At 39.0% G+C, this 25,343-nt stretch overlaps 2 protein-coding genes across 5 annotated transcripts in view; one reads left to right on the top strand and one right to left on the bottom strand.

The window, feature by feature from the left end:
• LOC138056581 (uncharacterized) lies at positions 1-17,870 on the bottom strand. 2 transcript variants are annotated; one of them, XM_068902411.1, is made up of 3 exons: positions 17,730-17,870; positions 4,392-4,482; positions 1-1,641 (listed from the first exon to the last, which is right to left on the bottom strand). In XM_068902411.1, the coding sequence occupies exons 1-3, from the start codon at positions 17,739-17,741 to the stop codon at positions 1,253-1,255; spliced, it is 492 nt and encodes a 163-aa protein (XP_068758512.1). In that variant the 5' UTR covers positions 17,742-17,870; the 3' UTR covers positions 1-1,252. The 2 variants fall into 2 exon arrangements, with proteins under 2 accessions (XP_068758512.1, XP_068758511.1); XM_068902410.1 differs by lacking the exon at positions 17,730-17,870 and adding an exon at positions 10,789-11,035.
• LOC138056580 (cAMP-dependent protein kinase type II regulatory subunit-like) overlaps positions 13,507-25,343 on the top strand; it is a 22,460-nt gene continuing 10,623 nt past the window's right edge. The window contains exons 1-4 of one of the 3 annotated variants that reach the window (XM_068902409.1): positions 13,507-13,646; positions 23,008-23,043; positions 23,357-23,406; positions 24,285-24,368. In XM_068902409.1, the coding sequence (XP_068758510.1) occupies positions 13,559-13,646; positions 23,008-23,043; positions 23,357-23,406; positions 24,285-24,368 (258 nt within the window). In that variant the 5' untranslated portion in view covers positions 13,507-13,558. Of the gene's footprint in view, positions 13,647-20,163; positions 20,514-22,311; positions 22,667-23,007; positions 23,044-23,356; positions 23,407-24,284; positions 24,369-25,343 lie in introns of those variants that run through there. The other 2 variants (XM_068902408.1, XM_068902407.1) reach the window with 2 other exon arrangements.

Here is a 25,343-nt window from a genome sequence, read left to right on the forward strand (position 1 = left end):
TTTTTCCAATATTCAGTTTTATTTTTCAAATTATTGTCCAGACATATTATGTTTGTTCTTTCATCTTTCTGTACAAAACCTATTCGTGTAATCTAAATAAAAATGATTCTTTCTCTTGTTATAATATTTTCTTGATGCCTTATTATCACATATGTAACAATATTCAAAACGTAACCCGTGTTACTGGTATAAATCAGTTTTGAAAAAACTCCCTTTATCTGATTGATCACTTCTCAGAGGTAATTCTTTTTCTTCACGCAATGAATTTTTGTGCTTTAAATATTAGCTTCTCATCGAAACCCTAGCAGGCAAAGAGGCTGCATCAGAAGCTTAAGATTACATCAGTTTTTAACTGAACGACTTTAAAATTAACAAAACAATTTCTTCGGTCAATCACAACTGACGCGTACCATAAGATCAATCGAATCGTAATGGCGAACAAATAAATGCACGCTGCTCTAAACGCGGGAAAACGCGAACAAAAACCACTTGCAGGGTCTTGCGTTTACCTCTGACTGGCTAAGTTTTGAAAGAAGTTAATCGTGATTGGCTTAAACATCTTGCAACAATTTTCCAATCAATTAGAAGTAAAAACAAGCACCGCGCACGTTTTCCCGCGCTTTTGGCAAGGTATATGTACCTGCTTTGAATGCTGATTGGCTTATTGTGCTGACTGTGGCTGTCAAAAGTAAATACTATGGTTTTCATTTGAAGACACGCAATTGCTAAACCTGGCAATTCACAAGAAATCTACAATGTAATTATCACTTCACCGTCTTCAGCCAGTTAGCCCCCATCAGCACATAATTTGTTTAATTAACCTACTAAATAGTTTTCGAACTTACAACGATTTTTAGTTTCAGGATCATTTACACCATTATTTTTACAAGACAATACCAGGAGCCCATTACCCGGGGCCTCCATCTCCCATATAAACCCTTGGAGACAACCTTTGCCCGTATCTTTCTATTTTTAGACGTTCGAATTCCCACGAATGTATTATGCCGTCCAATCAGAACAAAGTTATTGTATTACGTCACAAGCAGTCACGCACCAGTAATCGCGTTCCTCTCACAAGATATTCTAAAAAAAAAAAAAAAAGGGCAAAGGTTGACTCAAGGATATAGTCAGGATGGAGGCTACCGGTGATGGCCTCCTGACAATACCTGTTACTATACGAGACTACTACGCATTACAGAGCTAACCTTTAAGTTAGTAACCTCGTCACTTTTGTTCATCCTTGGTTACGAAGCTAGAAGAGGTAGATAATCCTAAGAAATACGGCAAAACTTAGAAGTATAATTTGTATATGATATGTCATAATATTTCCAGCGCTGTAAACTTGCTCAACAGTACCATACTCGTTGCATAAATCATCTTCACAGCAATCGACTCTACAAGTATAATTTTTTTTCTTCTTGAAGTCTTCGCATAGGATATCTTCTAGTTCTTTGCATCCCGATCTAATGGCGCAATCTTTGATCTGTTTCCTACTCTTGCCGTTGTATGCTGTCATTGAGAAACACGAGTCATATGTGTCTCCGAACTCAGCGTGCAAGGAACAGTCTAATTCCATCATACGCCTTCTGCAACTTGGGTTATTTTCAGAATCGTGGCACGAAAAACATCTTATGGATTGGCCTGTGAGGACGGAAAAGGAGCGTCAACAAAATGTTATTGCTGTCAATTCGAAAATAATTTCGCGATTTCTTCCGTTCTGGATAAGTGGCTATTGGCTTGAAAATCTCGCGCCAATTTCTCAACCATTCAGAGGTAAAAGCAAAAGTCAATTGACACTCGATCCCGCGAGTTATCCCGCGGGGCTTAGTGACAGCTGGTTCATTTAATAGTGTGCGTCGATTATCAAAAATCACCGACCATTTCACTTGCATCTCCACAAACATCAACTATTGCATAACCTGTTCACTATGATCTACATAAGCGAAACAGGAAGAAAACTGGCCAACCGCTTCCGCGAACATCTCCGTCATATTGAAAAGAATGGTATGCATCAAAAGACCTCAAAACTATCATTCGCCACTTCAACCTTTCGAACCACTGCACCCTTTGCATAGCTGTTTGTGGTCTTTTTCCCTACAGCAAGGCAACCCAATAAAATTTACCCCTTCAGGTAACTCGCGGTCAACGACTAACACTTGCAATACACTAGCCTGCGTAGCATGGGATAGATTGCAGGCAGTTTCTCGCTCCTTCTCCTCAGCATCAACCCCTTCGCTTGCTATTTTGACTTGGTCGAGGTTTTTATAGCATTCAAACGATCTCTCCACAGACTTACCAAACCGCCTGCTACGCAGGCTACCAACTGAATGCGAGTGCATTGAGACGTTCAATCCCCTTTGAAATCTCATTACCAAGCCCTTTCCACTACGAGTTGAATTTTCACGTGACGTCACGGCGGCCCTGTTGGTGTTCCTAAACAATAGAATGTCGGCCATGTTCAAACATACTTTTCTGATGAAAACACAGTGACAGCGGAATCTCAGTGAAACTAATTACAGAGAGTTATACAAGACTGCAGAAGAGCGACTTCATCTAGTTTTTATACAGCTATTTAACTCAACGTATCAGTACTCAGGAGAGTGTAAACAAAAATCCACAAATATCTCAGCACTTAGATGATATTTAAAGGGGGTATTCAAAAATTTAACGACCCTTGTAGGCAGTTAGGTTTAGTTTTTGTTCATGTCCACACACCAAATGCGAGTCTTCTCTCAACAACTGAAAGACTGAGCTACTGTAGCTCTCGAACGTTTGCAGGATGTTCGATTTGGCCGGAAAACAAATCGGTTTTTTTCGCTTAACTTGAAATTGACAGGTGCGGAAACAATTTGTCTTTGCCACTTTAGGGGAGATGTACTTAGAGAAGATCTCACCGTGTCTCACGAATTCGGACATAAATATGCAGGTCTTGTTTCCAATTTCGAAACTATCAGTTGAAATATAAGTCATTCACTGTTCAAATAATGATGGTAGACATCGTCTTCATTCAAACGGAGAAACGTTTCTCTAAAGCTCCAAAGAGTGTTTTGTGCAATCATGATCCTTTTATTCTAAGACAAGACCAAAAGGAAGTAAAAGGAAGTTTACTTTTGAAGACACAGAAAGATTTATGGCACTCAAAACACGCGAGGAGAGCATCGCCTGGAGATAGAACACAAAAAAATGCAGGCCTGAAGATTCTACAGCTTAAGAAACGCCCAAGATGAAATGCATGTTTTTTTCCAGAGAATTTATAGACAATTATTCCAAAAACGACAAATTTTTGCCCTCAAAATTCATTCCTTCAGACTGGGGAGTGTCGGCATTAAGAAATTTTCATTTTGAAAATGTCGGATCTTTAGCACGGAAGGACTTAAAACGTATTTTTAAGAGGTGTCTTCCTGCTCGCTTAACCTTAAAGGACAAACAAACGATATAGTTGACGGTATGGATTGCGAACATGGCAAGGAAACATTTTAAAATCAAATTTTTCACGTTTTTTGATTCGAATGAACGCATGTGGCACCAGATTACTTGCAGGAGATAAGTGATAACTTGCACGAGATAAAAGGGTTTAAGTCACGAAAACATCCAATGTTAAGAAAAGAAGTCTGAGCAAGAAAAACGAAAAAAGTGGGAACTAAATTAAATGACGACTGAAGTTTCAAACCATTGTGTGAGTTGAGCGATGAATCATTCGTCCTTTGGCAAATATTGAAAAGAAAAACCACTCAATTGATAAGTGGTTAAGTGACAAAATAATTCACCGGTTTAATTTAAGAGCGCTTTAGGCGCCGTGTTAATTACAAAGCATAATTTCCTGAGTCGACTTTGATCTGCTACAATCTTTGCTACTTGGTCCTACTTGTATATTGTAGTCCTGTGTAAAAACAAACGGCTATGAACAAAGTTTGTAGAATCAATTTTAAGTGTAAGAGTTAAGCGGCAGAATCACAAAATTACATACTAAACCATGTTGCAAAGCAATAAAAAACCGGATACGAATCTTCTCTGACAAGTGTCTTTGAATATTTCAAACCGCGATTGCCATCTTACAACAGGCAAAGAAACAGCAGAAAAGAGAAGACATTGTTCTTTGGTTATAACCGTGGGCACAAATCCACAAAATCAGATGCTTCAACCCTTGAAAGAGACACGTGAAGTATATCATACACGAAATAAAAAGTTGATTTTCTTTATCACGAGGTTCTTGGATAACGTGTTGTGGCGAACTTAAGTAAGTTTCGAAGAGATGTCCTCGTGGAAAACAGACACAGTTTTCTCAACAGTTACGAACAAGTCACAGCGCTAGAGACGAGACGTGGCGAGAATTGTTAGCAATGCCAAAGCGCGCCTTATTATAATAGTTGCAGGGATAAAAGCCGACTTACCTTGCGTTATGGTTAGAAGTAACCACGCAGCGATGTTCAATAGCAAGTCTGCCTTCATTCCTTTAGTCAAGTGATGACGATTCGTCTGTGCCTAAATTGCATTAAAAAGAAAAAACCATCAACAACCTTTTTAATGACAACTAAACAATAGAGTTTCCTGACCCGTTTAGTGGATGTTGAGTACAAGTGCAAGAGATTAGGTTACATCTTATCAAGGTTCTTTTTATGTCATGATTGATTATCGCGTGATGTTTTGTCGCGTGATATTCTTCATCATGTACATGAGATTCTTCTTTTTCTTTCTCATTTTTGTAAACTGCCCGGTGAATGGTAACAAAGACTACATCTTAACTTCATAAGCCTTCTTAACTTTTCTACTTACAAAACAGCACCATCTTAGAAAAGTCTGTTCCCGTTCTTGTGATAAGAGTTAAGCTTTCGCAAATTCGAAGAAATCTCGTGCCTTTCTGCCGCCAAGGAAATGCAGCAGTGCAGTTGGGAATGAAGAACACGATAACATCGGTGTAATCGCTTATGGGTGCAACAACAGGCGAAGCGTGGCCTTACGCATCTTTGGGGATATCAACAAAGGAAAATTCCACGCTTTCTTTTTAAAAATTTATTATAGCTTTAGGTAATACAACGAAAACCTTGTACAGTACCTTTCCCGCGGGACGAACATGCGGGCGAACGGTAAAAAACCGAAAAAATTCATGATATAAAGGAAAATGCACAATAAGACGTGGACCCAAAACCAAAATCAAATTCTAAATTAAAAACACCAATACTTCTGCGCGATCCCGGTATCTAATTTTCGCGCATTAGTCATTGGTGTCCTGATGACGTGCTAAAAAATTATAGACGGGCCACCGATTGGCCCCAAGAAAACGCTGTATTTTTAAGAGTCTCTGGGCTAAATGTCGTGCTTAATTCACTGATTGTCAACTTGCGTTAGTCAATCGCTACTATGCGACATTTATTATACCTGTACCGACTCTGTAGGAAGCTTTCGTTGGCACTGGGCGTTCCTCACAATTATAAAGGAATAGTTTATCTAATAATAGTCACTGGCAAATGAAAAAGACAATTAACTGATGCGCGGTTCTATGCGGTTCGTAACTGTAAGCTATCAATTTCGCAATCTCTTCATTTTGAAAGCATGTTGAAATTTTAGTCACTGAGCTCCCATGAAAAATTTGGCTCGCATTTGGCGCGTGATGCTATCATCTCCGCGCTACACTTCAACTGGGTTAAAGTTTATCTCCGTTCCAGGGGTATCAGTAAATTTCTGCCAAGGAAAGTGGCCTAGAAAAGTCTGGAACATTGTACAAAGTCGAAAAAGCGATCAAAATAGTGTGACAGCAAGTCACTACCATAGCCACGAAGATAAATCTCGTTTTTTTCTGAGGGTTACTCGAACTGTTAACCGATCTTTTTCTCTCTCTCTCTCTTTTAATTTATTTGAACATGGCATTATTAACAAAGATTTTACTTCGCATTTTCAGGACAAAAACTGAGACGGTAAAACACTTTGGAATTGAGGCTAAACCTCCGTTAAGATTGGAACGCGCTCATTAGCTGGATCTCAACTGAGAGCCTTCGAGATTTACACTTGCCACTCCTCAGTTGGATATACCGGACTCAGACAAGGTACGGAAATTTAAAGGCGACCGTTTGATGAGCTGCTGTCATGCTCAAAACGGCCAAATTGACTAATTTCGTCATTAGTGATCACCAAGATAATTAGCAAATTCTTTCCTTCCGTGAATTGCATTTTCCGGATTCTAATCTGATTACTCGTCGCTCGCCAACGAAACTCAATCTCCTATTTGATCTACCGGCTTGCATCGATTTAAGTGAGTGCACACAATTCGCCCCCATTGACAATTAGCTCTAGTTTATTAGCCCCAAATCTTTTAGCCCCAGATCATTTGCTCGAGAGTACTGATTCTCTAATTTAAGCCTAACCACTTATTTTACTTTTGTTTCAAATGGTTCAGCCACTATGTAAGATCGGGGACACTGTCTAAAGAGAACAGAGAGCCGTCTTCATTTTTGAGTAACTGGCACACTTTCAACTGTCAAATTAAAAAAAGTTGGAGCATCCGCAATATGCCGATTACTGACAATACAATAACAAAAACTTGGATTCTGAGAGTACGTTGTCAGTATTGACGTTCCACTGTAATGAACTTAATTGAAGCGTCAAGTCTTCTAGCACTAACTTTGTAAGACACTGTCGATGGAAATCAAGTCAGTTTAACAATAGTTAGGTACGTTCGGGGTTTCCTTCTGTTACCTTAGATACGCGGGATCGAGAAGTATTGATAATTAAACAATTAAGAGAGCAATTAAGCTTAATTTATCATACCAGTTTGCGGACGTCAATTCCTTATCACGATTAGTAAGACTGTTGACGCCTGTTTTGTCACTGAGATGGTTTGCACCACTTGTAACAAATTTCAATAGCGCTGAAATGAAACTGAACTAATTGACCTTTCGTTCTATGATGGATGTTAACTGTTAAGTATCTGTTGAGACAGTCGAACTAAGTAAGCAGTCAGGGCCGGACACAACTGATAGTTTGTTAGAGGCAGACCAACCCAACTTTCCCCCTTTCTATACAAAATAAAGCAATTGGTAAAAAGTAAAGTAAAGTAAAGTGGTGCATTTATATAGCGCCCTTATCACTAACGTCTCAAGGGCGCTTTACAATGATCAGTTTACCCCCAGTGGACTGGACTCGGAAGTATTTGGCGAATTGCTTTGGTTTTGCATTACTTCACTCAGTAATTGGTTCAAAGTTCTTGCACCGTTTTTTCAACCAATCAGAAGTGAAACAAAAACCAATCGTGGCTCGCGCACATTTTCCCGCGCTTTGTGTCGGTTACGTGTGAAGGTCAAAGCAAACGGTCAAGATAAGAAGATCACGACTCATGCGTTTTTGGACTCTGGTTCTAATACTTCATTCTGCACAGATGACTTGTTGAAGAAACTAAACATCAAGGGTGAAAGAACCAACATTTCGCTTACCACACTGCAAAGCACAAAGGAATCTGTCAACTGCTCTATTGTTAATCTAGAAGTCTCCGATCTTAGTGACACCTCGAGTTAATTTTGGTTGGTTTACTGGATTGTCTCCGTCCTTTTTGATTGGCCAAAGTAATTACTATGGTTTTGGTTTTACGACACTCGCTCTACTTGCCTGCCTTCAATTACAATAGGAATAAGTCTTATTGTGTTGCCCTCACGCTCTGGTACAAAAAGATAAACTGCATGAGATATTTAGCCAAAAGCAAGTGCATATATAGATTAAATCCGGTAATTTAGTTGATGTTTTGTGCAGGTTCGTTTGAAAATCCATTCATTTTACACTTAAAATTGCAATTCAGTGGAATCCAAGGCTAGATAAACTTAGAGAGTGTATGATTACCTTCCTTTTATAAACGGTTCGGAACAGCTTTATACTTTACATGTGAATTTAATATCATTATCAATTCGCCAGACGGATCGCCGCGGGACTAATTCGAGAACACACGCATTTGCCTTACAAGTGCACTTTTTGTTAAACTCCTTGCGTAGCATTGGTCTACAAACGAAATCTTTCATGTAAATGCAATTCAGCTCTATATATTTAGAAACTCGGTTGTTCTTTAAGCCGGTTAACTGCATGCATTCTGAATCTTTCGGTCTACTTTCAAATGTTCAGTTCTAATAAACGTTTCACCTAAAGTCAATTAGCACTTAAGTCGCGCCACGACTTGCGTTCGGTGGTGAAAATATGACAAGCCAAAAACTACGACTTATATCATTAGCCCTCACCATACCTTACCGTAAATCCTTGGCAAATCCCGAGAGAAAAGAACGTTATGTAACTTCTTTGTCACTCAAATCAAATCAACTTGGAGAACATACACGGTCGTTTAGCGTCTCCAGAGTTTGGAAAATCGAACTGAAAGTTTACATTTCGTCTAATCACCTTCAAAATTCGACGGATTAAAAACAACACATTGTTCTTCGTGGATCTGTTTGTTATTTTAACTAATTTTCGTGTGAAAAACAAGAACTGACAATTCAGTCGGCTCTTGGCTTGACTAGTGACTGATCTAGTATGTTCTTCAGTGTTACGGGATACAAAAACCATCGGCGTGGGGAGCGAAATCCTGAAGTGAAAAATCATTTTAATGTTTTCTTTTCTCCCGAGAGTTGCGCACAAATAAAGAGAACTTTGAAAACGATTCGGAAAGCCCTGTAGGTGTAGCTGCTTGTTATTCGACTCGTCTTGTTCTCTAAGGAGGGAGAAGGGCAAAGGTACTCTGTCGAACCTGAGTGCTGCTCGAATCACCGTGCCGTTTAGGAAAGCATCTTTAGCAATAGCTCATATAGGCTCGGAGGGGTTCCGAGGTGTTGGGAAGACGTGACAAATACATCTGTCTCATTGAAATGGAGTCTTATTGATAATCTCAATGTATTCTCTCTTTGACCTCTCTTTCAAAATAAATTATTGTCACTTATTGTGGTCACTACCTAATACCGGAGACACCGCAATCCTGACTGGTCTAGAAATGCTTTTGAGTTGCTGTTGAGATGCACGAAACATGAATTGCCATTAACACGTAAAAGTATCGCTGTATTTAAGTCCATTAGGGATTGTCAAATGTCACCTAACACTGCAATAGTTGAATGTTGCGCATCTTGCAACACAAGATGGTCTCACGACAATTCTCAGTAATCATCACAGGAGAGACAATGCGATATGCTGAATCATCACGGTTGTAAGCGCGCTGACATATGCACCACCTTCCTTGAAACCATCGAGAAGACTCAGTACTACGCGAGTATCTTTGCAGGGAAGCCTCCACAGAGCAACAGCGAACTGAAATTACGTAGAGCACAATGTCCCAAATAATTGAGCCCTGGGACCCGTTTCTCGAAAGTTCCGAAACTTAAGGGTCATTTTTGGGTGTTACATTTGCCTTTGTATGTCAAGAACGGAGAGGATTTAAGTCGTGAAACTACACAGTCATTTTTCTTTTTCTTACCTTGAAAACATGTTAAAAGATCGGCTTTCCAAAACGAGCGGTTGGCAGTTTCACAAATGGCTTTTCGGTCCCGAAAAGGTTTCGGGACTCTCGAGAAACGGGCGCCTGGAGCTTGCTTGAAGGCTATCTCCCTCACATACTGGTGAACAAGTGACATTTTTTTATTTCACTCATTTGATCATAAGCCATGTTTTCTTTAAACAGAAACAAAAGTAAACTGTTTGCATTAAGTTTGGTAAAACAACAAAGCCGCAGGTTCTGTGTTTGGGAGGCGGCTGTGGCATCACACCGGAAACAGGATTCCTTGCGTGCGATGGAAGGGCAAATACAACTTCGCCGGTGAAAAGCAAACATGGTCCGCACAAGAAAACGCCAAAAAAGAGGAGAAACAAAAAGACTGCATGTAGATTTTCTTCCCACAAAAAGCGGAAAGCGTTATCTTTCAGTTTGCGACCGAGTTGGCTTCAGGGAACACTGTCTTAACAATTTCTCTTTCGGTGACCATTCCATTGTTAAAGCTCTGATGATCTCCTGCCTCTGTATATTTTTATTGTGCAACGTTTCAGCATGTACTGTGAAGAAAAAAAATTTGTGCTGTGACGTAGGAAAACACCCTCGCTTCCCCCCGCTCTGCGGGCCAACAAAGCACCGCTCACAGTTCATTGGGGGGCGGGGCTGTTGGACCACTTGGAATGCTGGGTGAGGGACAGCTTTCTCCTAATACTTTGAAACTCCTGATCCGGGTAAAATTACAAGTAGGTCCACGAAAGGATCAGACAGAATTATGTTGCTTAGTCAACTTCTCAAGCATGCTACTTAAAGCATTCCTTTTGACGTCATTGCCCATAAAAGGAATCCTTGGATCGTATAGAACGCACACTCTTAAGTTTGGCTGTTTATATTTCTATTCATAAATGTTTCCCAAGAGAAAAAGATTTTCAACCCCTCGAGAGCAAAAAACAACAGAGATTGAAAAAAAAATGTTGAACAGATTCGTGAGAACGAAAAGAAAAGCCTTTCCGTTCACTCTTTGTTTGGTAAGAACATCGGAGTTTCCGGAGAGCATTTGGAACCTGCGATTAGTGTGCGTTTGGTAATGCTCTTGACTCAATGTTGTTCTCAAATTAAACTCTTACTGCAAAGGAATTCCAAAACAACGGTTAAGCCACTTCGGTCATGTTTAACTATGTCAAAATGGATCTCTGATTTAGCGTTCGAGGCCGTTTTAGAGGCTTACACGTCGAGCTTAACTTAAAACGAGGTGGGAAGAGATTCATGTAAGTCTTTCGTTCTTGTTTTAAATTTGCTATAAAATCAACAACAAATCACGAAAATGAGAAAAAAGTGACACTTACGCCTATCTTCCTCTCACCTTTCTGGTGACAATCCGGACTGTATGTCATGTTTTCTTTTTCGCTTGCTGGGTCTATCCGCTTTAATGAAGTTAGTGTTTTTGGTCAACAAAGGTAGATTTGACAAACATTTTAGCCAATTTTTATAGGTGGAGTGCTTTGCAACGTGACTGGAGTTTTGCGGTAACAGAGCAGAAAACAGAATTACCATGCCTGATAAACTTTGACTGACACCACAACCGACAGAGAAAAATCTGTTACTGACTGAGGATGACATCATCTAAGGGGCACTGGTGTTAAGCATACAGCAAAGTATACATAATCCTACTAGTTATTCTATTATCCTGCTTTTTTGGTCCCAACGTGTCACGGCAACGCAGATGAAGCAACGAAAATGGGGAGTTTCAGAAACCACGACGTCTACGACAGCGACGTCACCGGAAAACAAACATATTACCAGGAATGTAAATGGTTTGAACCCAGGAGTCATATCATAATTAAGTAAAGTAAGATCGTCCGGGTGAGTGTAGTCCTGCCGGAAGGACTGTTTGAGATGACATTGACTGACGTTTCGACAACCTGAGCGGAAGTCATCTGGACTCTGAAGATGACTTCCGCTCAGGTTGTCGAAACGTCAGTCAATGTCATCTCAAACAGTCCTTCTCGGGACTACACTCACCCGAACGATTGTACTTTACTTAATTATGATATTACTGATTGCTTTAAATTGGAAAGATAATAGTGTTGCTCGAGCGGCACGCATTTTATTTCATTTCTTTGCCGTACTGTGCAAAAAAAAAAAGACGTGAAATAGCCATGATACCGTATAGGTTTGTCACGTGACGTCGTGGCCGCCATGTTGGCGGGCAAAAACAAAAGATCTGTCATCAGCTTCTTTTGTTCGTCCCCCAGAAGTCGTACATTTGTGTATCTAGAGGTTGGTTGAAAATGTCCTATTTAAGGTTTTGACGACTACGGCACTACGCAACAGTAAATCATTCAGTATCTATCTTTACTTTAAAACCGTTCGTGCTACTGCCGGATTGAGTTGTAGGATACTTCACCCATATTGCAAATAGTGAACAGGATAGAATAATCGCGAAATACTTGCGATAGCTCGAAGCCAAGCGACGTTTTCGCTGCCTTAGCCATCGTCCAACGTGACGAAAACCCCCCGGGAAGGGGGGGGGGGGTTCTCCCTTATAAGGGCTTAATGGGGACGTGCAGTCAGCCAGGGTATGTTTTTCGGGATTTTGTCTTGAACAGGGTATCGAATTTATCATTTTTTGTCTTAATCAGGGTATCGATTTATCAATTTTTGTCTTAAACTGGGTTAAATGTCTTAAACAGGGTATCAAAAATCGGAATTCTGTCTTAAACAGAGTAGGAAAATCAGCGATATTTGTCTTAAACAGGGTCAGGGTATGAGGGTATGAGGGGCCGCGCCGCACCTCCCCACCCGGGGATATATCGAGTCCCCCCCCTCCCTCCCCCGAAGAGTTGCGGGGACGTGTAGCAGGGACAAAATCACAACATGTGCACACACATGAAAATGTTACGGGTACATGTTTCAGTGATTTGGTCCTCGCGACGTGTCCCATGAAATTCAGCTGTTGAACTTCATGGGACACGTCGCAGGGACAAAAGAGGGTGTGAATGGGGTTAACCGACTAGCGACAAAGGGCTAGAAAATATTACTGACTACCGACAAAACGAGGGAAAAATTACCGACTAGCGACAAAAAAATTAACTGGGATTTACCGACAACCGACAAAGGTCGAAAATTTTAACCGACAACCGACATGTGGACCCCCCCATTCAGACCCTCACAAAATAACCCCAAATTGGTGTTGCACAGTTATAGAAGTATCAGTTCACACGAGGGGGTATGTCGCTGCAACATATCCATGAAACATGTACCCGCAATATTTTCATATGTGTGCAAATGTTGTCATTTTGTTCCTGCTACATGGTTTGTACCCCGCTACCCGACCCTAATGCATGCCGCCTTAGTGTGTACTACACACTTTTTTGTCGCTGCCGCCCGAAATGTTTCCTCGGCGCGGAAACGAGGAAACATTTGTGTTCTGAACAACTTTAAAAACAATTTTGCTTCCCGGGGAGCAAATCTTGCTTCCGCAACACGTATTTACTAGAGCCGCAAACGGGAAAACATCTGCTTCTGCAACATTGTTTCCTCGTTTGCGGGCAGCGAAACAAAACTCACTGTTTCCCTTGGACACAGTCATTAGTGCCAAGTACAAAAACACATGCCGTACGTGTAATAAATACGAAAACTTTTTCCTCATCAAACCAACAACATTCATGATCTTTTTTATCGTTTATCCCGCCCTCGTCGCTGTTTAAACTTCCTGTTGTAGAGTTCCAAAGTCTTTACAAAACCTTAAATTTGTTCACTTTGCGTCTTGGCGTGCCCTGAGAAGGATGAGCAGATTCACGCTTTTCGTTTCCGATGAAGTTTCCTATCGAATCCAGTCTGCAAACAGTTGCAGAATTGTCCAGAATCAATGCAAGAAAAATGCTGGTTGATGAATGCATCACTGACCCGCACAAGGTTTGTGTAAAGAAAACAACAGCCTCTGTTTTTACCCTACTTGGAACAAATTAACGTTACAAATAATTTTTTGAGAGGCTCCAGATCTTTTACGCATGCGTTCGAGTTGTCTCACGTGCAAAATGCGAGGAAAGAAAATTCAAATTTGAATTTGAATCATTCTTAAAAGCAGAAAGGTTTATCCTTTTGAACTAAAACATGATGTTTGCAGGTTGTAGTGGACAAGTGAACTTAGACAAGACATACAAGCCTACATTTGAATGGTCAGAAATCGACCCTGGAGCAGGTGAATGTAACTTCTTTTGTATCATGAACCTGTAACCATGGTAGTTAGAACTTCCTTTGCAAGAGAAACTGAGTAACATTTGCGAAGGTTCTGTTAATTTGGCAAGTTTGATTGCAAGCTAATAACAACAAAAATCATATTTAAGAATTTCCCTTGCTATCTTTATTTCTTGACTAAGTTAAAATTGCCCGTATAGTACCATAGAGAATATTACCGAACAGAGGGCAGGAGAGAGGAAGCAATTTTAGTGGTGACTTCTTTGTCATTCGTTATTGATCCCTGCGTCGGTTTCAATGTTCAATGTTATTTTCAACTTTCCATGTTCAGCAAGAACATCGATTTGCGTTACTGCGAATCAACATATTCAGTAGACAATTTTTAATTTTTATTTTCTTCATATTGATTTACTCAGAATTAATTAAAATTTCGGGCTTTATTAAACTTCGTAGATAAGACAAAAGGAACTGCTATCGATGTGACGTGTATGGAGAAGATATCTGTGTACAAACAATCACGTATATTGTTGAAATGTGCTAAGAACTGGATTATGTATAGGAGTTTTTTATTTCGGCAGCTTATAAGGCTCTTGGAAGATTACAAGTACTGAACAGATAACGTCAATTATATTGTCACTATATTTTACCATACGAACACAGATGGATAACATTTTATTTATTTGATTCTTTGCAATTATGCACGACCTTTTCCGGTTTCCTCTTCATGTAACCTTGACATACAACCATTTCGGGGCGCTTTTACATTCGTTAAACAGGAAATCACTGATGACTCGGAAAATGTATGCACATAAAACGGAGGCAGAAACTCGTTACCTTGAAGCGTTTAATTTTTTTAGTTTAAAAATTTCCTTATTTGGATGTAACGTAGATCACGCATTTTCTCGCGCGTGCAGCATCGATCTAATTTTTGTCCACATTTGGGCAGAAAATTTGTCAATCTCGACCCCAGAGCTCTTCTCTTGACTGAGGGCGAGAAGAGCTCTGGGAACCCCGAAACAAAGTGTCTTCTCATTGGTTTTCGTGAAGAACAATCAAAAGTGTCTCTAATTGGTACATTTATGTTAACATGAGGAGTGAGCAGGCGCCGTAAGGTTCAAATAGCCAATTTTTGGCTACAAGAACCCTACTGCGCATGTTCTCCTACATAGAGGGTCGATCCGACGATCTGGTGACGAGAATGAAAATCCCCATCTTTGTTCCAGGGAAAAGAGTTGCGAGTTACACGCTTCAAGGTCGTTTTCTTCTGACGGAGGATATTGATGGTTATCTCAAATTTTGTATATTTTGGCGATTATTTTTTAGCTGGTCTCAATTAAAACCGCATCCTCCAAAGCAAGACTGGCTATCAACTCAGTGGCGTGACAATAAATTGCCCATTTTTTTCATAATTATTTCACTCCCAAACCGTGACACAAAACTACCTCGCAAGGTTCAGCCACTATTAGGATAAATTTTAATAGACCATATTCGTATTCCTAGTATTGGACTGGAACTAGCTTGCAATGGAGGCTAATGCGGGGGAATATATTAAAAAGTATTTGCATTTGAAAAGATTTCCCCGCATTAGCCTCCATTGCAAGCTAGTTCCAGTCCAATACTGAGAATACGAATATGGTCTATTTACGTTTAGTTTTTCGCATTTATAGAATTTCGAAGTAACGTCCGGCATTGCGGGTTGATGTTTTGAGCAAGAGGACAATAATTGCCCACAATTTCACTTTTTGTCGCATAAGTTCTTTTAGTATCACGCAAGTAGTGGACTAATGCAAATCCTGAATTTTAATTGCCTACGCTACGAGAGGACTATTAGTAATACTCCTCGAGTAGCGAAATTTGTCGTTCGTTTTATTCCCAAATAAACATTTCTTCAACTTGCATTTGCTAACTTTATTATTGCCTTTTCTGTCCGACAAGTTGGGTGATACAAAAGCAATTAGAGAGTTTTGAAGCAAGCAACCGTGGACAATTTTTCCTGTCGGTGTACGTTGGATCAGTGGCTTGATCTGATCGGCGTTACTTCAAGTTGAGAAATTAAATATTTTAAGCAAGAGCCGATACAACGTAGATTTGATTTTAGTGATGTACTATATTTCGGCTGGCCAAACCAGCCTTCTTCAGGTACAATGAGAGTTTACATTGAATTGCTTCTATGTAAACATATATATATATATATATATAGTAAATGGATGTTGACGTAATACTGGAAAAAATGTGATAAAACATGGCAGTTACAAAGATTTTGAATTCAAATACTAAGAGTCACGGAAAAATAACGGGAATCAATTGATCCCAACGGTCTTAATATCCGCGAAGAAACGTATTAGATTTCAGTTTATTATTTTATTTAATACGTTCTCTCCCCCTCGTCTCGCGCTTCGCGCTCGTGTCGCGCTCCGCGCGAAATATCGCGTTCGCCCCGCTTGGCTCATAAAGCGCCTGTCATGCAGGCTAAGGAAATCACTACTATTTCGCTTAATGATATTTTGAAAAGTATTTAAATGGTAAAGCTTCCATTAATCAAAAATGCAGACTTCTGTCTCGAGCTAAACATACGTGGCGACCAAATACGAAAATCTGGTTTTGTGAGAGGTACCAATAAAAACCACAATCTGAACAAGAGATTACTTTACAGTAATTATTCCAACTAAGTTAATTGGAAATTAATGTTGTCCTAGAAAATGCTCAGTGTTTCTAAAAGTATAATTTTCAGTTCTCGCTTTTCCTTTTTCATATATTTTTGCAGAGATTTTGTTACGGATGTTTTTTACATTCTGACGGCCGAAATATTACATATTTAAACCTTTTAACAAATGCGGTAACGTTTAAACATGACGAGCAATATTATTATTTAGAAGGTCATCACAAGACACGAACGAACCAAGATATATCCGGAGTAATTACCAGTTTAAAAAGAGAAACATATTACTAGCATGAGTTTTAAGACACGTGACAGTTCATTAGGCCAGAATTAATTTAGCTTCTCGCTACAAAATCAATTCAATTCAGTGGAAACATTGTCTCCAGAAAACCAATAAGAAAATGTACTTCTCCTTGTAAAAGAGGGTCTGAGACTACTTTGTGCCAACCACTCAAAAAAAAAATCTAGGAATTAAAAAAATCAAACTCTCCCAGTCCACGTCGGTGTATCAGCCGACATCGTGACACACAAATTATTCGTTCAAGAGAGATATACCACAGTCACAAAACAGCTATTCGCACAATACAAAAGGGCCTCACATATGCATGCACTTTCATTTGGCGTTTCTGTGCGCAAAGTACCGCACTGATCTGTTCATGTCACTGCTGTGACAAACAGGCCCCGGCTCAAAGGAACCATGACACTTCGCGGCCGTTGCCGGTAAACTGGTACTAGCTAGTACTAGTAGTAATCTCGGCTTATTGAAGTGCGTTCGACAGTCGCTTAGCCTGTTTTTCCATAGACTGTCATCAGATCGAAATCAATACGCGTGCGAGAATCCACGCGAGGGTGTTCCTGCTATTTTTTTCTCCCTTACATAGAAAAACCTCGATTCCTTTTGGTCAAGACCATACAATCATCCAATCTGAACAAAATTAAGACGCGTTCTCCTTCGATTGAACGCAACTAGGAACCTTTAGATAGAAGGACGCGGACGACCACGAGTCCAAGTTTTCCGTCTCGTACTGAGCATGCGCATAACGTTTCGAAGCCGACATTTTTCGAAGTGCGCGTGCTCAGAACGAAAGTAGTCCCCTTCGTCCCCATTGTCCCCTCGTCAGGCTTATTCTAACGCGAATGTCTAGATAACACTTATTATAAAATTGTGATCGACAATCGGTTCTGTGAATTGAGAAGGAAATTTCAAATTTGGCTGTCCTTGCTGGCTCGGATTTTAACATCATTTTTGACGGCTTTTGGGGGTGGAAACATCGAAACAGTTAAAACGTCAGTTTATTTGACGTTAAGAACCGTGTAGCCATCACAGTTAATGCTTCCTACTGTAATTGAACTGATGTGTGTAGACGGAAAATTCAATTCATTACAAAAACATACCGATTAATTAACATGAACTGTTCGATTATTTACCTTGAGCTTCATGTGAGAGGCATGCCTCGCTTGATCATAATTAGTTAAATTTTGTTTCTGGTGGCGAAGACGAAAGCTTGGAATTGTTCTCAGGATTTTCCCCTGATGGCTGACAGCGGTATTGAAAACTGGTGCCGGATATTCGTCGCCAATGAAGTGATAGAAGGGTAAATTGACTCTAATATTTTTTGTGGTTTTAAATTTCACTTTGACAGCAGAAAAGATAAAGCTTTTAATTTATTATGCAAGAGTCGAATGAATAGCAAATAAGAGTGATCCATGAATTAATAGAGAACACCTCAATGTCCCTCATTTTCTATTGCACCCCAGTGTGTCTGTCGAATTACCTTGCGCAAAAGTTTCAAACTACACATCTGTGAGCGCGCAGGTGATACGGCCATACGTCTTGTATGTCTTTATGAAAGTCAAGCATTACTGACAAAACAACGCGAAAATGTATTTTCGTGGATTCTCGCTCTAAAAGGCTTGATAACGTACAAAGAGTCAAAAGAGGAGACACAATCATGAGACCAAACACGTGACCCCTAGACAGCACATTCCGGATCTTGGTTGATGTTTTCGTTTGGCGACCCTCAGTGGACTTTTCCGAGATTTATAGAGAACAAATAATTACTACCAGTATTGCCGCTACGAAGTTCGTTGAAGGCAACTTTAAGCCATGAAAGTGAGATTTAATCTCCTCATAATTTTCCGGACACTTGATTTTTCGAACAAGAGAAGTGATCCTCGCTCTCAATTTTTCAGTAGCTACGAACTTCATAGCGAACTATTTCGATTTTCCAAAAAGGCTAATTAAAGGCCCAGTAATGCGGGCAACAATTTTCGTGCAACTTGTTGCGCGACAATGTTGCATTGCAAGTTGAGGTGGTTTGTTGCACGTATTTCCACCTTCTTTGCGCAACAAATTTTTATGTTGCAAAAGTAGACGTCGCTTTTACTTTTTTCTACATGAAATTTGTTGCGCAAGAAGGTGGTAATACGCTCAACTGAAACCATCTCAATGGCAACGCAACATCAGCTTATTAGGGCCGTTTATACGAGAGAAAATAAGCCGCGGCTAACTCTGGCCGCGGCTTACGTAAGCTGCGAACACCCCGTATAAATGATACAAAATCTCGTATAAACGGCCCTATTGTTGCGCGACAAGTTGCACGAAAATTGTTACCGGTATTACTGTGCCTTAAAGAAGCCTTTTGCGTACCCAAATTTGCAAAAATAACCCTTTCGAAAACGAAAGGAACTATTTAAGACGACGTTTCAGTAACTTGATCGTTTTAGACAAAACTGCGTCGAATTGGCGAGGAATCACTTGACGAATACTTTGAATTTTGGGGGAAATGGTCTTCAACCCGATGAGATATTTCAAAGAATCTTCCGTCGGGTGATGATCTGAACCATCCCTCAAGGCTTTTGTTTGCTTTGGTAAGAAATTCAAATTTCGAGAATTACTCGAGTACTGGTTGGTAGTGATGGTATCTCTGCTGGTTTGCCTTTCTGCAAAGATGAGCTTCTCGTTGCTTGCTCGACGGACGGCGTTCTCTTTAGGAAAAAAAAGGCTTTGAGAAATTGTCTAAATCATGTTAGTAAAAAATAGAGAAAGAACTTTCCTGGTCTTCTCTTCTGCTCTTCGGTTTTGCTTTTGAGCGACTGGAAACAAATCGAGAAAAACTTCGTATCTTCACCTTGCAAAACTTGAGACATGCTATCGTTCCGGTTTAAAAGGAGTACTCCGTTTCCGAAGCCAATTAGAGCTACAATCAAAATATTGAGTCCGTTGAGCTATCGACAGCGATTCTTTGAGATGCACGAACGTGTGAATACATAATGCAGATATTTTAATAATTGTCGAAGTAAGTAGATTGATAACGCCGTCGTCAAAATAAACCTGTGTTCATAAAAGGAGATAAAAAAAATATTCGAGCTCTCGGTCGATATCCCCCGAGAATACCATTGCTTTGTAAGTTTCATAGTTTTTATTCACTCAGTTAAACTTAAATATTAATGACATTTACAAAAACGTTGTCTTGGATAAATTATATTCTTTATTGACTTGAATATTGCCTTTCAAGAATCGGTAACTTTCTCACTGCTAAGTACCATTTGGTCGTGAACCAATCAGATTGTTACATCCAACGCACATTGTTCCTTTTATAAAACCACACATAGCACCAAAAGCTTGTACTAGTTTCTTTTGATGCTTTTAAAGAACGGATAGTGGTGACAATACCTAAGAAATCATTTTTAGGTAGTTACAATAGTTTATGCGAGGTGGTCACGAAGGCCTGAACGGGCCAGCGAATGCCGGTTACGCTATTTGCATATTCAGAAGCCATCAGCGAAAATCACATGCCACTTAGTATTCACAAACAGTCTGCCTCTTATGTTAATGAAAAGAAACAGCTGAATACTGGACAATAGAGCATGGAAAACCGCAGTCGAATCTAAATGGTTTTATCTTCTCATGCCAGACTTCAGTGCGCAGACAGGCAATCAACACTCTGTAATATATCTTAAACATACAAATTCGCCGTTTGCCTTGCAGTCGAAAGCTCTGAAGATTATAAGCATTCGATAGATTTTGATAGACTGAAAGCACTATTTAGGGGAAAATTTATTTGCTTGTTCCTGTTCCATCGCCAGTGATGGCAAACAGCAACAGTTGGAGGCGAATGAAAAGAGTATTTTCAGTTCCGTGGGGAAAAAAAAGTCGTAATCCACCACCTCCAGCGACTCCATCATTTGACGAGCTTACGTCTTCACCAGGTATATTTTTTATAATTTTCCTCCCTATAAAATTTTTAATTTTTACATTAACCAATCCAGAATTTTACTTACAGCGGGGCATTTTAAGGAAAAAAAAAATTGAAGGCAGACATACATATTGATTATAGTAAAGGTTCCTGATCTAAGGGCCATTTTACTTTTTTCGGCCTGTGCGCAAATCACAAAACTGCGCGAGAATCGATGCGAAATCTCTTATAGAGGTTGATATGTGAAAATACAGTCAAGATCAAAATTATTGGTCTTTTGAATAGTAGATAAACTCCGACGAGCCACAGATGTTGGTAAAAAGTCGCCGGACTTAGAGTACGTTAATTTTAGTTTCAATTAAAGAATGAGATAAATCGAGAGAAGTTTAGTGAAACCCAAAGAATATATCTACTCTACACTGACAATCATTTAATGCATGGTTCTTGTGACGGCCCATGACAAAGTCACCATTAAAGGTAACCGACCATACAACATCGGGGGCAATTTTCGATATCGATCTGAATGAACATTTACTGTAACAGAACCAAGAATTTGTTTTCCCGCGTTGTGTTAAAACTGCAACATTTTATTGGTTTTGCCGGGTGGAATTTCAAACCTTTCCCAAAGATCCTTTCATTTGAAAGAAGGCATTAATTCACCTGCCTTTTATTTGTTCGAATTCATGTTACTTTGGCAAATATTTGACAGTAATTTTTGTTGCGAGGTGATTTTATTTCCACTTTAGTTTTTGTTGTTGTTATTGTTTCCACGAAGCGGAAAAAAAGAGAAGTACCTTATTTTGCCTCTAGCGCCAGAGCGACCACAAACTGAAAACAATCAGTTGTTTGCAGCTATTAGAGACTTGATCGCGATCACCTGAACAGCTCCAAATTTAGCTGTTCTTACTAGAAAGAAAAACGCACAAATAGATATATAGCTATATATAGTGTTTGAGTTTTTGACTCAGCTTTTATTAATTCACCGACGGTGCTCTATCAAATATTTGTGTTTGTTGTCAACACAGAAAGGGTTCGTTTTGCAATTTTTCCAAAAAAGACTACTTTTCGGTAATTCTGTTCTACCTGGAATGTGGAAATCTAGGTTTTTAATATGAGAATAAGTTTCATTTATAACTAGCTTCATCTCAAAACGGTTTTTCAAAAAGATCATTGCTAATCATTGGCAGGTTGCAAAAGAAAAAAAACTTCACCTGATGAAATTTCTGACAGATGTCAATCGGTCATAAACTTTTATTAAAATTTATTCGAGTGATCCCAGGGAGTCTCTTTTAAGAGATTAACTTTCTATAGAGTATAACAATTTACTCTAGCAAACGTCGTGCTCTCCGTGTAAGACAAACTTTCTTCATAACTGACGCCAATTAGATACTCGACGTTATTTCGTGCCATGCTATCACCTGTATTCCACTGGAACTGCTTATTATCCGGTCACTTTGTTAGTTTGATGCAAATTCAGGATGAACTTTCTTGCTCACAAAAGCGCCGGATAAATTAAGATATCTCTTTTGCCAGTGCGTAACACCTTTTGCGCATGACAGGATACTGTAAAAGACTGATGAGGACGAAACATTTTTTTTTTATTTGCACCCCCAGTAAAAATGACTATTTCACAATGAAGCTTGCAAAAATTAAATCGTTATAAATAATTAATCGATATGGGTGTTGCTGCATAGAAAATATTCTGTAATGGTATAAGGCCAGGAAGCTCTTGAATTGGCTGCATTTTAAACTCGCATCCTTTGTTCTTATTGGTCGCTTGAATGGCGTTTACTGACAAAGTATCACGCAGGCGCTGTGACCGTGTCACTGTGCCTCAGATGTGATTAGAGACAAGGACAACAAATTTTGGAGATCGTTTTCAGAAATGACTTTGTTGTGTTAGAAAGCTATTAGGGAAGATTAAAAGCAAATGTAGGATGGATTTAGAACTTCCTGCCGGCTTCACAGACCTTCTACAAGAGTTTACGGTTCAAGTCTTGCAAGAAAAGCCTGATGATATTATCGAGTTTGCTGCCAATTATTTCATGAAACTGAAACTGAAGGAAAAACGCTCCAAGGATGGAACAAAAGCTAAAGGTGTTAGCTTTCACAGTGAGGAAATGAATGGCGATGAAAGTTCAGATGACGAAGAAGACGAAGACTTCGGTAATATTATGTTAAAAACGCACTGTATTGGTACCTTCACCTTTGGTACTTAAGTTCAGGTGTTTGTAATGAGGTCGAGATATCGATACCCCGGAGAAAGTTATAAAAAAATTCGTTGAAGCGTTCATTTCATTACTTTCTTACAATTTCGTATTCTTTGATATCTGAAGCTTATATCTTTGTGAAAGTATTATTTGTAACAGTGGGAATGAGACCAACTCAGATTGTATTTTTACTTTAGCCCACCGAATGTTAACCGAATGGTTCCTGTTTATACGGTGACTCTTGATCGATGATAAGCTTAATATTTTTTTTATCGATAACCTTTTTTAATCTTTCAGAACCGCCGAAGAACCGTTATGCAAGGCGGCAATCGGGTAAGACCATATAGATTAGCTAATATGCTCATGCAAATTTCAGTGTCGAGTTAAGGTTTTCATTCAACCGCGGCCGAACGGACCAGAAAATATTACTTCTTTTTTTCTTGTCGATCTTTCTCGTGACGTAACCTTACATTTGTCCAAAACAAGTTCTACCCTCAGTCTATATTGAGAGAACTTGAGATTAGTCAGGCTAGGATTTAAAAGACTAATGGTGGATCAGTTGTTATTTACATTGCGAAGAGAACATCAATTCTGATAATTCTAATAAGCAAAGCAACAACTATTTGATCACTTCTTTACGTCTTAGTTTGTGCAGAGCCATTAAATCCTGACTCAGACGAAGAGGATGAAAATCCGGTGGGTGATACAGCTTACACAACAGTTTGTTTAGGGGGAATTCTTTTGCAGATATGTTTGATTTTCGCAGAAAAGTCAACACCAGTTTGCTTAAAATTGAGCCAGGTGTTTGCCCGAGTCTTCGAATACTTATTAGATTTACAAACGAGCCAGCTATAAAGGTGATAGATATTTTTAAACAAATACCTGATCTGTTTTTTGCGGGTGTAAAGTCAATTATTAGTGCGTGTTTTTGCGGACTTAAATTAAAGGGAAGCAATGTAAATTTTCTTTTTCTTTTACCGACTGTGTAAATGTTATTAATGGCCTCAGGCTTCATATGGAAATGATCCACTCTACGATTAAACTATTCCCATGTCCTCGTAACGATTTACTGAAAGCTATTTTAAATTTTCGTGCAGTTATTAACGAGGCAAAGTAGTTAATTTCAAATTTTCATTATTATTATTCTGAAGACTTCCTTGAATTTTATAAAGTAGTGTTTCCTGACAAAATGCCTGTCAATATTTTGAAGGACAGTCCAATATTGAGACCTTGCTCATTGGGAAAATCTTTAATTAAATGATCAGTTTAAAACTTTGTAGACATTTTTGAATGAAAGCATTTATTCCCATACACCAGTATAAAAAACACTGGCGGTCAGAGTTACCTTACAGTCCTGTATGTAACAGGCCATTTTCATTGTACTATGCATTGTATCAGGCTTAATTTTGCTTTGATGAAGAATATAATTAAAGATATGATGATTATAGTGATAAATTTTCAAATAATCCTCTTTCAATGCTATTGCCATGGTGATGTGACGCTTAATAATGTAAAGTTCTACATTGTATGCAATCATAATCTGATTTTGATTTATTTGGCTTTTGTCTCATTAGGTTGTATATCCTAAATCTGATGATCAGCGCCAGCGGCTAAATGAAGCAATCAAGAATATCCTGCTTTTTAAGAATGTTGCTCCTGTAAGGAATTATAATAATTATAATTTATTATAAGTATTATTTTAATTATAAGAGCTTCATTATGATGATGATGATGATGATTGTTATTATTATTGGTCATTGATGTTGCATCTCACTATCAGTTTGAAGTTTGAAATTTCACAGTAACTTGACTGCTTCATTCTCGTCTACCTTGCAATAATTTTGGTTATATTTTGTGAGACATTCTGTTTTTCAATCCTGTCTGTCCTATTATCTTGTTCCCAGTGCCTAATCTTGTGCTGCAGTAATCAGTCCCTTTGTCTTCTTTTTCAGCTCACCTGTACTGTTCAACTCCAGCAGTTGCTTGAAAACTGTTTCGTCTTTCTTTTCAAGTGACCATGTAGTTTCTTTTCTGCCCACTCCTCCACTCTATCCCTCTTCTATCAATCTTGTTACTGCTTTGGAGCTTCTACTACGTTGTACTGTGACATTTTGTTCTTCTCCATATGGCCTTCAGTAGTTTTTCCTGGCTTTGATTTCTTACCAACTGTCATTTGCTTTTCTAAGAAATGATTTGAACAATCCTCAATATTTCAATTTCCTTTGGCTCTTAATTGATAGGTATAGATGACTTACATTGGTCCTGATGTGAAGAGCATTATGAATTGTAATTGTAGAAGAAGATATCGTTTATTAAAAAAAATTCAGCACCTAGAAGTCTTCGGACTAAATTACGTGAGATTATTTACAATAAATGACAGAATTTATATAACTTATAAATAATACAAATTAAAATAAAATAACTAAGTCAATAATGTACTACTTTATAGTGGGCTGCAGATTTCTGAAAATTACTAGGATAGATGGCTAATGATGAGAGATTTCTTGAAATGGTCTGTTTTACATACTGGAGTATCAAACATTCTATTCTTTCTTACTTGTCCTCATTGAGATCTTTGTGGAAGTAAGCTGACTAACTTATGCTGGTCATTGCTAAGAATTTCCGTAAAAGGG

The sequence above is a fragment of the Montipora capricornis genome, chromosome 7, assembly GCF_036669925.1.
Source record: "Montipora capricornis isolate CH-2021 chromosome 7, ASM3666992v2, whole genome shotgun sequence".
NCBI classification, from domain to species: Eukaryota; Metazoa; Cnidaria; class Anthozoa; order Scleractinia; family Acroporidae; genus Montipora; species Montipora capricornis.

Coding starts and splice junctions, on each gene's coding strand:
- LOC138056581 (XM_068902410.1), bottom strand. CDS start 10,836: ATGACATACAGTCCGGATTGTCACCAGAAAGGTGAGAGGAAGATAGGC. Junction 4,483..10,788: donor AAGGTGAGAGGAAGATAGGC/GTAAGTGTCACT, acceptor AATGCAATTTAG/GCACAGACGAATCGTCATCA. Junction 1,642..4,391: donor ACTTCTAACCATAACGCAAG/GTAAGTCGGCTT, acceptor CCGTCCTCACAG/GCCAATCCATAAGATGTTTT.